Source organism: Oryza sativa, chromosome 8 (assembly GCF_034140825.1).
Source record: "Oryza sativa Japonica Group chromosome 8, ASM3414082v1".
In the NCBI taxonomy this organism is placed as follows: domain Eukaryota; kingdom Viridiplantae; phylum Streptophyta; class Magnoliopsida; order Poales; family Poaceae; genus Oryza; species Oryza sativa.
Genome location: NC_089042.1, coordinates 14,477,776 through 14,488,133, shown reverse-complemented (window position 1 = coordinate 14,488,133; position 10,358 = coordinate 14,477,776). Strand labels below are relative to the sequence as shown.

The 10,358-nt window shown below is 41.8% G+C and overlaps 1 protein-coding gene across 2 annotated transcripts; it reads right to left on the bottom strand.

Annotated features, from left to right (window-relative positions):
• Nucleotides 1–1,435: 1,435 nt before the first annotated feature.
• LOC4345286 (enoyl-[acyl-carrier-protein] reductase [NADH] 1, chloroplastic-like) lies at nucleotides 1,436–6,097 on the bottom strand. Of its 2 annotated transcripts, none has more exons than NM_001422541.1 (13): nucleotides 5,904–6,097; nucleotides 5,107–5,363; nucleotides 3,981–4,090; nucleotides 3,834–3,889; nucleotides 3,661–3,745; nucleotides 3,534–3,581; nucleotides 3,304–3,378; nucleotides 3,088–3,199; nucleotides 2,725–2,776; nucleotides 2,589–2,640; nucleotides 2,366–2,423; nucleotides 1,998–2,096; nucleotides 1,436–1,891 (listed from the first exon to the last, which is right to left on the bottom strand). In NM_001422541.1, exons 2-13 carry the CDS (start codon nucleotides 5,354–5,356, stop codon nucleotides 1,761–1,763), a joined length of 1,128 nt encoding a protein of 375 aa, NP_001409470.1. In that variant the 5' UTR covers nucleotides 5,357–5,363; nucleotides 5,904–6,097; the 3' UTR covers nucleotides 1,436–1,760. The 2 variants fall into 2 exon arrangements, with proteins under 2 accessions (NP_001409470.1, NP_001409469.1); NM_001422540.1 differs by having other exon boundaries at nucleotides 5,107–5,360.
• Between the last annotated feature and the right edge of the window lie 4,261 nt (nucleotides 6,098–10,358).

Below are 10,358 nucleotides of genomic sequence, written 5' to 3'. Positions count from 1 at the left end.
TATCTCGATTTTCATTAGCGTGTTTTTCAAACAGTTAAATAGTATATTTCGTGTGAAAACTTCTTATACAGAAAATGTTTTAAAATATGAGATAAAATTCATTTTCAAGTTTGTAATAATAAAAATTTATTTAATTAAACCCTAATGATTTTCTTTATTACTCTAGTATCATCTTAATTAGAAATAAACTATAAATACCACCATAAAAAGAAGCTATTTTTTGATAAATAATCTAGTAGCATCATTCTGACGTGGTTAGTCTATATTAGAAAGAGAGGGTACTAACATGTTACTAATAATTTTCTTTATTTAAAATCACATTGCAACTCATGAGTAATATGCTAGTTTAAATAAATAAAGTTATCATGTATTTAAATGCAAAGTAGTACATATGAGTATATGAATTACATATTGGTCGAGCTATTATTACCAAAATGTCACTTTAAGCCACCTCTAACTCAATATTTTCACTTAGCTAGATATTGTTACTAATCCTTTACAATTTGGGCTAGTGACCAACTTATGTCACTTTCAGCCACCTTTAACTGAATCTTTTCACTTAAAATCAAATATTGCTACCAATCATTTTAATTTAGGCTAGTGGCCCACCTGTCAATAGGCTTATGAGAGAAAAGGAGAAAAAAGGGAAAGGTTCTCACCTGCTCGGTGGGGATGGCGATGGCAAGCTCCTCTGCCATGGAAGCATTAGCCACCCTTCCCTCCTATCCTCCTCCACGCACTTCCACCGCAGCTTCTCCCTCGTCCGCAGTCGTCCTCTCTTCCTCCACCATGATGAACACCACTGCTCCTCTCTCTCCACCTTCGACAGCTCTTCTCCTTTACTACTTTTACCACTTTCGAGTGTAGAGCTTGCTCTTTTGCCACAGTGCACGCCGCCACTCCTCACCTCTCGCATATAGAAGCACCCGCCAATCGTCTCTCCTTCCTCCCCGTCATCATGCATGGTGATGTCCTAGTGGAGCTGTGGAGGTCAAGGCCAACAGCATGGGCCAGAGGGAACTCGGATCCAACCATGGTGGACATCAGTGACGCTAGATAGGGCTCCTCCTTGTTGCATCGGGCATAAGTGAAGAAAGAGGTTATCACCTCACCTTCGTCACGAGGGAAGAACGAAAGAGGTGAGATAGTGTTCGTGAGAGAATAGGTTAAGATGTGGCCGGTGTTGCAATGGGAGCCGCGGTGGCAGTCGTCCGAGTAGTAGGATTGATTGGATGGGGGGGTGATCTAAGTTGAAACAAAAGATAAAGCTAGTTGGTGTTAAGTGAAAAGATGTGCTGAAGGGTTGTCCAATATAAAAATCTGATAAGAACATCTATCCCAAACTGCGATTTACTCTTAACTTTTTAATGAAAAGAGTGGATTGTAGTATACACCACCGACATTTTGCACAACATAACAGCAAGGTATACAGAAGAGACTACCAAACATTATCCATTCTTATTATTGCACATGATTTTCACTGTATTGACAAAGTTTATACGAAGAAACACAGTATCAATGATTAAAAATTTCAAGATACAGCACAGAACATTGGTAACTGGGGCTTGAATCATTCCGAACCACCTAGTAGTATTGCTCGAGTACCCCAGTGCAGGAATTACTCAAATGTCAAGGACCAAATTGGATTCATGCTCTATTTTTTCTTCCTGCCCTTAGCTCTTATACTACCTAACTAAGCTCTTTATTCAAGAAACAAGCCGCAATGAAGCAGGAAAACCCATCTATCTACCATACCACACCTATGATGATATTGTAGGGCTGTCAACTGCAAGCCCCATTGTATTGAGTCCATTGTCAACGTAAACAGTCGAGCCAGTGATAGCGGAAGCCAATGGAGACACCAGGAATGCTGCTGTGTTCCCCACTTCGTCTGTTCGACATACAAAATGCTTTCGTTAGAGTATATCTGGATGAAAAGTTGTTCTTTTAAATAAAACAAGAAGCATATGTAACAGAGAAATAAGGCGGTTTTGGACCTGCCAACAGTTCTTTCTGCAACGGTGCATTAACATAAGAGTATTCTATCATCTTCTCAATGAATCCAATTGCCTTGGCAGCTCGGCTTCCCAAAGGACCTATGAGTAAATTTAATAAATCAGAATGAACTCACAATTATTCCTACATCGTTAAAGTAAGAGATCCTAAATAATTATGCAAATCATATCCAAGGGAAATAGCACATCATATGCATGTGCTGACAAACCGAAATTCACATGTAAAATTAGAAAGAAATGTTGCATCATTTGTCATTAATTTCCAAATGGTATCGCATAGGCAATCACCTAGTTCCAAGATTTACAATGCTAGCTTTATTCCAAGAGAATATTCCTACAGAAGAAAATACCTGCAGATATGGTGTTAACTCTGATTTTCCCTTTCCTTCCAGCTTCAAAAGCAAGTACCTACAAAGATTTGCAGAAAAAGATTAAAAAAGTACATTCATGGTACATACTCCCTCCGTCCCAAAATAAGTGCAGCCTTGTAGTTCAAATTTGAACTAGAGGGTTGCACTTATTTTGGGATGGAGGGAGTGTTGAAAATAACATATATATTCTAGAAGACCATACTTTTGTGTCACTCTCAAGAGCTGCTTTAGCTGAACTCATGCCACCACCATATCTAAAAATATATATAATCAGAATTACCACCGGTAAGTAATGATACAAAATGCTTTGTATTTTAAATCTCAAATAATGTAGTTACCCAGGAATTGCCCTTTCAGATGCAATGTATGTTAGAGAGATGGAAGCACCACCTGGAAATATTAAACATATATGAGGCAGTGCCAATGAAAATAGTATAGGTTAGTATAGGTTGAGCGTCATAACAAGTTATTTCTTAATGCAATTGGATAAATTTCAGCATTGCTGTTCAGTCAGAAAAGCTTGATCCAGATCAGAGCAGGAGACAAGTTACACATAAGTAAACAGCAGCATTACTATGATTCACTGGACAAATAAAACTGCAAAGATATGAAAGGCAGTAACGGCTTGATTTATCTAGGAGTGTATAAGATAGCGGTTCAAGTGCAGGCGTGGAGAGTTAGAACTGCGGAGTAAGCACTACCTGGATTCATTATAGGAAGGAAGTGCTGAAGCAAAGAGACGAAGGAGTAACTCGATGCTGACAGTGCAGCAAGATACCCTCTTCTTGATGTCTCCAATAGTGGTTTTGTTACCTTCAAACAGAGGTAGGTGATCATTAGTTGAAAGCGTAACACGTATGGACAATAATTTCATCACTAGCAGTAAGCACAGAGGAATATAGGCAGAGGCACTATACCTCTGGACCATTAGCTAGAGAATGCACCAAAATGTCAATGCTGCCAAAGTCATTCTTGACTGACTCAGCAACTTCCTATCAAATAAAAATAGGAGTAGTTTAGTCAAAGCTCAAAAGCTTAAAAAACAATCCAATTATAGAAATTGTATAACGCGCCTAATGTTGTTTTTGCACACCCAAGTATATCAACTGGGTAGACATATGGAATGAAATGGATTGCATCTACACACCTTAACAGTCCAATTTGATGACCCAGCATACCTTTTGTTTCCTTTGACCTAAAATTAAAAATAAAAATGATTGTCATAAAGCCGCATTGGGAGCTAAACAGAAGAAAATAATAGATAAGAAAATTACATCTTCAGGAACATCTTCAGGGGAATCATAGACAGCATCAAGTGGATAGACTTTAACAATTTCCATAAGAGATCCATCAGGCAGCCTGTATCAAGAGATAGTTAGATAAGAGTTAAATGTTATTTTCAGAGCAAAGCTAGATAAAACAAGAAAAATAGAAATATAATACAAACTTTCGTGATTCATCAAACTTTCCACGCCTTAGGCTTGTCTCAAATATGTTTAGTGCCTGTGCAGGTAGAACTCTCCATTAAGTGAATGACAAAGAGGAAAAAAAAAAATGATCCCTATTGAACACTGCAAGAGTTGGATCCACTTACAGGCACCCATGTACCAACAAGAATTTCAGCACCAGCAGCAGCAAGAGCCTTTGCAATTGCCCAGCCATAGCCATTGTCATCAGCAACTCCAGCAATGAACGCCCTTTTACCTGAGAGATCATACAAACATTAGAAGAGTGGCAGCAATTGAGAAGGATTTGTACTACTAATATGCTCGAGTTCTCTGTTTTTTTGAAAAAAAAATCTCTCCTTTAGTTTTTCAATCAAACCAATAACAAAAGCAATATGACAACAAATCAAAATACTTGTAATTACTATGCAAAATTCTGTATAATTGTGACCATCTGTTAATAATTGGATAATGCTATGGGCCACTAAACTTCATTACAGCTGACGAAAGCATTTATATTTGACCTTTTTTTAATGAGCAAGCACATAAAGTTGATACTTCCTTAATATGTAGAGTTCATGAATGAGGCCTTCAAAAGGCACATAAGTTCTAAAAAAAAAATTCTCAAATAATTAAAAGAAATTTAGCTTGATATTTCTCATCAAAATTTTCAAGACCCTACCTTAGCATGAATATACAGTATGTCAAACCCAACTTTTGCTTTTCTTTAGAATATTTAAAGCATCTACATCAAGTAAAAATGGAATTTAAAACACTTTCATTTGCACAGGATATGCTCCCTGGTATACTGGTAATTGCTCATATGTTAGTCTACACGGTGATGTATGAGGCTGGCTCTTACAGCATTATCAAAGAGTAGTAAACGCAATATTACTACTGAATCACCATTAGATCGTCCATAAAAGATAACCAAAACAGCAGTAACCTTTTTCCCGAGGACCAGAATGTAAAATACTAGATTCCATAAAGCACGCAGTTTTTACAATTAGATGGTTTGAACTAAATAAGCACACACCATTCAAACATTCACCACAGCTGACGGGGTTAATAATATTTGGCTTCAACCATATAGTTAACCAAAAACCAACGTATGCCATGAGCATCTATGCTTGTTAGATGCAAAAGAAAAATTGAGAAAATAGAAGCTAAGCAATCAAAATGTTGCACGGAAACATGAATGCGTAAAGGAAAAGAACATGATCACATAGCATTGCTAGGTGCATGATTACTACAGATATGCAGCTAAAGAGTTACCTCTAAGATCAATTGGTAGGCCTTGGGGGCCACTTTCGCTTGACATTGCTCTGATGGCGACACCGCTGCGCTTGGAAGAACCAAGAGGGCTGGAGTAGCAGATTCTGGGACAGGTTGCAAAGCCAGTGGTGGTGCTGAGTGCGCGGCCAATCCGGGAGACCGCCGCCCTGGAAGTAAGCATTCCCTGGGAGGCTGAGATGCAGGGGCGTGCAGCCACCATCTGCATACCGGTAGCTGCAGAAGCGCCCATCGTCCTGCTGCATCAAAAGATCATCACAGCACACATTACACGAATGATCTGTCCTTCTACTAACTCAGCCTCAACTGTTCAACCCGTATTCAGGCAAACAGAACAAATCGAAACAAAGATACAAGATTTGTATCACCTCCATTCTCCAAAGCTCACTCGAGAAACTAGTATTTCAGAACTATGGAATCTATCAAAAAAGAAAAAAAAAAAACAAGCCTAAAGAACCTATCCTGCACAAACAAATCAAGAGAGAAATCTAACATGCAAAACCGGCGACGCAGCGCTCAAATCATTCCCCACCCAGGCCAGGAGCACGATTTGGACAGAACAAACATTTCGCTGATAAACCCTGGGGCAAGAAAAAAAAAACCCGCATCCCCCACTTGACCTGTCCAAGAAACAAAACAAGACAACACAAACAAAACATCTCCAACTCTCCTCCTTTCTCCCGCAAAGCACAGATCAGTGAAACACCGCGCCACGCACAGCGAGCGAGGAGGTGGGCGGCACGGATCGGGGACGAGGGAGGAGGAAGCGGGTGGCTCACCTCGGGAGAAGGTGGAATGCACGAGGGATCTGGGAGCTCGGCGCGGCTGCTGGTCGCTGTGGAGGCGGAGAAGGCGAGGGGGAGTGGTAGTAATAGTGGGGGTTTTCGATGAGACCGAGGGAGGGAGGAAGAGAGGAGGGGGGTTCGTGTTGGCGACTCCGCGGAGTTGGCCGGACGGGCGGAGTCGAGTCGCTGAGAAACCAAGGGAAGCGTGGCTGCTTGTTTGTTACTACTAGGAAGGGTTTTTTTTGGGCCTTTCTGCTGCGTCGGTGGGCTTTTCATTCGGCCCTGAGTGGTGAACATGATGAGCTGAGAAGCCCATCGCTTGTGGCACCTACTGCTTGAGAACAGTGCATTCCACATAATCAAGAGAGAGACTAGAGGATAGGATACTTAAGGGTGTGTTTGGTTCACGGTCATGCATGGATGGGATATGTCCATACATATTTTGATGGATATGGCTATCCAAATTTTTGTTTGGTTTGTATAGATATGGCGATCCAATTTCTTGTTTGGTTGGAGGGATATAGCACGGATGGGAAAAGCCATAAGTTAGTGGGACCCATTTGTCATATATATTTTTTTATCAAAAATATAATCATCCGAGATCTTGTTTTAAAGATTTAATTGTAACAAATATAATAGTGTAATCAAATCATAAATTAGATAAACGGTTTAGGAGAAAAAATCATTTGGAGCTTGCTTAACAGAAAATCAAACCAACCACACCCAATCAGAATAGGCCATATCACCCAGACCAATCAGTGCTATCACTGAATCCTCCCTCTTCTTTTCCTATGTATAGCTGAGCTTTCGCATGCAAGCAAATAGCAACTGTACTTATTGTTTTTTTTTGTCTCGCTAGCCACATCAACAGAAGGGAAGAGGGGCACGTTGAGGAGAGGAAGAGAGGAGATGATAGGATATGGCAGCAGGGAGCTCACTAGCTGGCCTAGCGACGATGGCGTGCGTTCCCTCCTTTCACCTGGTACTTAGTACCTGATACCTGTGGGTACCGGCTGGTACCTAGGTATCAGATCTTGGTATCTGGCTACCAGGGCTGATACTTGTGGGTATCAGTCGTGATTCCCCGAGGTACTATGCCTGATACTTGGTATCAGCTGTGATATCCTCGACGTTTCACAGCTGATATCTGATACTAGTCTAGTAACTTACCTACCTATAATGAAGAGGAGCAGCACAACGAGCTAGCGAGGAGTACCACAACCTCAAGACCCGCATAAACTCCGAGGTTGACCTCACGCTGAGAATGACCAACTATGCATTACCATTGTCCGTTGGTGCCCCTGACCTCATCCCCCTTTCCCTGACCTCCTCCCTCTTCTCCCTCCCCAGCCACGGCAAATGGCAACCTCACCACCGCAGTTACCTTCCTCCTTGCCAACTTGATCGATTCCATCAACCATATAACCTCGTTGGACTCCACATGCCCAATAAATGCGGTGTAGGGAAGGCGAAGAGAATGGGACATGCCATCAGTGTTAGGGATGATGGCGGTCGGTCCTCTGGCGAAGGGAGGTTGGATTGATTGGAGTGGAGGAGTTGGGGGAGGGAGCAAGGTGGAGGATGGAGAGAATGAGTTTGAGAGAAAGGAGGAGAAATAGTTCTAGGGAAGAAGAAACGGAAGGATGTTGGGGTGTTCATTATTAAGTAGTATCCTATCTCATGGGATTCCGTTCACTAGTTTTTCTGCATAATCAAATCCTTAAGGTCTTGTTCGGATAATCCCTTTTCCCTCGATGCACTCCAATTCCTTCCTTTTGAGGATTAAACGAAAAAGGCTTATTGCAACAGTGCTTCGCATACACATATCCACAAAACAAGCACCTATATGGTCGTCTGAATCTGCATAGGCTTTGATCATGAACCTGTGGATTAGTCGACACAAATCACCAGCCTTTAGGACTTCATCTGCACCAATAACTCCATTGCACACTGATACTATCCATCACGTAAAATTAAAGCATTTGAGGAGACCACGTCCGAATCAGGCCATCAATATGTTACTCAATATTTTTTTTACGTAGTGGATAGAAATATCCTGCTGTATATGGCTGTATATCCGCAACACAGCCAAAAGTTACAAGTCTCATAACCGACAAAACAGAAAAGAAAAAGAAATTACTATAAGACTAAGCTTTGGCCTTCTATTGTCTGGCGAGACCTACCGCACAAAAAACCTTACTGGGTCAATCTTGATATGCAACCCGAACTCCTAAAACCCTCATCCATATTTCAATCACATTAGATCAGCTCCTTCCACTACTCTTCCCTTGTCGTCAGTCGGACCCATTCGATTCGATCAAACAATTTATGGCCCCTAGTGGCTTCGCTTGCAATGCCAACCAGTGGAGGTCGAAAAGAAGAAACCCCTTAGCTTGCTGCTAGCCTGCTATATAAAAAGATTCAGGAACGAGCATCGCAGATCTAGCGGCATTTAGACCCTAGATCCAACGTTGTGCCCCATCTTTCGTCAGCTATGCCAACCTATCCACCATCTCATTATGTCAATGCCGCTCCTCGTTGTAGACACCTTGCATTCTCACTACAACAACCTTTTTGACACCCGGGAGTGATCTGGCCATTAGGTTGGGTCAATCCACCCTGGATGTCACTGGCACCTTCAACGATCTACCACCACCGACTCCAGCAGTCTTCATCACCACTTGGACCATCACCTTGTTGCCACCACCAAGATGCTCGTAGCCCCTAAGGATGTTAAGCGCAAGACATGGAAGAACAACTCATACTTTGCTAAATGATCTATTTTATTATGTTAGAGATATTTCGCTTGCTTTCCTAACTCTAAAGTCTCTAATGTTGGTAGAGTTAAGTTTAATATGCTAATAGTTCAATTCATTTACAATCACCGAGCAATATAAATCTTATTATCCCTAAATTTTCATTTGAGAAAATTGCACCGCCGGTGCATCAACTTGGTAGGTGGATGTAATATGGTGCAAGAACTTGAGAAATGAGTAATCTAGTGCAACAACTTGGCAGGTAGGTGCAATTTAGTTTAAGAACTTTATAAGTGATCACATAAATGCAACAACTTGTAAGGTAGGTACGATTTTGATATAATAAATTAAGAAGTTATGCGGCAACTTTATTATTTGGTGCATATTTATATTGTTATCATAATAACTAGTAACTGAAAATCAATTAAACTGAATGTAGAAATTATTATATTTGATTGATATTTGAGAAGGTGAAGAAAACAAAAAATTCTTAAAAGGTAATTGGATGTAAATTATATGTGCAGTATAATTATTAAAGATTAAATTCAATATTATAAGGTAATATCCGTAGGATTACTATGTAATGGCATATTGACATCGTGAAAAAAATCACCTAGCATATGCTTAGCCAAGTTGATGCGCAAAAATACTAAATTGTCAAGTTCTTGTACTAGAACGCACTCACTTGTCAAGTTATTGCACTTGGACATTTAATTCTCAACTTGTTGCACTATATCGCACCCACTTGCCAAGTTGTTGTATCATTGGTGCAATTTACTCTTTTGGTTTCCTAAAGCTTCTAAAGTTTCTAAATTTGTCCATCATCATTATTTTAATTATCCTCATTATTTCATATTCTAAAGCACTATAATATTAAGGGTAAATTGGATCCATGCCTTGCAAATGTGCGTATTCAAATAAATGTCATTACAATTCATCTATTCGTAGTCGTTCCACTAAAATTTTACAAAATAGGACCATGCCACTGTCGTCACGTTTTCCATCCATCTCCTTTTTTGTTTCATTTTCTTCCTTCTTTTTCCCGTCTTCTTCCCTTGAGCGATATTCCCTGCGGCGGGTGGTTGCTACAACAATAGGGCGATGGGTATGACCGTGCCACTGTGGTGAGCAACACGGCATGACCGTGCCACTGTGGTGAGCAATGCGGCACAGAGCAAGCTGTCATGCAACAACAGCAGTGGGGTTAGTGGTGTCCGCGGCGCTGCTGCCGATCCCGGGGATGATGCAGCTGGTTGTGGTGGCTGCACCGATGAGCCGATTGGTGGAGTCGGCAATGACGTCAATGAGTGGGTGGTTCGTGGCCTCGGCTATGGCGGTGGGAGATGCACTACTGTCGGAGTTGTGACCACATAGAGCGAAGATTGACGCGGTGGTGCGGATGGAGTGCGAGTGGATGCGCGCCGGGCTGAAGTAGGTGCAGAAGCGACAGTGCCAGGCGCTGGTGCGTGTGGCTTCAGCAGCGCGACGACTGCGGGAGAAGGAGGTCGAGCTTGACGCCACCCTCGACCACCTCCTCGCCCCCCGCCCCCCGCCCAAGCCGCCAAGGGCTTTAGCAACTCCGCCCCCCTCGCCGCCGAGGTCAATGATACCTAGTCCTACTGCTTCGAGATGAAGGCGTGCACCGTGGCGGCGCCTGTCGATGATGCCTCCACCTTGCTGACCACACCCAAGT

Excerpts from the sequence above, each read along its gene's own strand:
- LOC4345286 (NM_001422541.1), bottom strand. The coding sequence starts at position 5,356 with ATGGGCGCTTCTGCAGCTACCGGTATGCAGATGGTGGCTGCACGCCCC. Across the intron at positions 4,091-5,106 it reads CCTACCAATTGATCTTAGAG|GTAAAAGGGCGTTCATTGCT; the intron begins GTAACTCTTTAG and ends ATGATCTCTCAG. Across the intron at positions 2,641-2,724 it reads TCTGAAAGGGCAATTCCTGG|ATATGGTGGTGGCATGAGTT; the intron begins GTAACTACATTA and ends ATATATTTTTAG.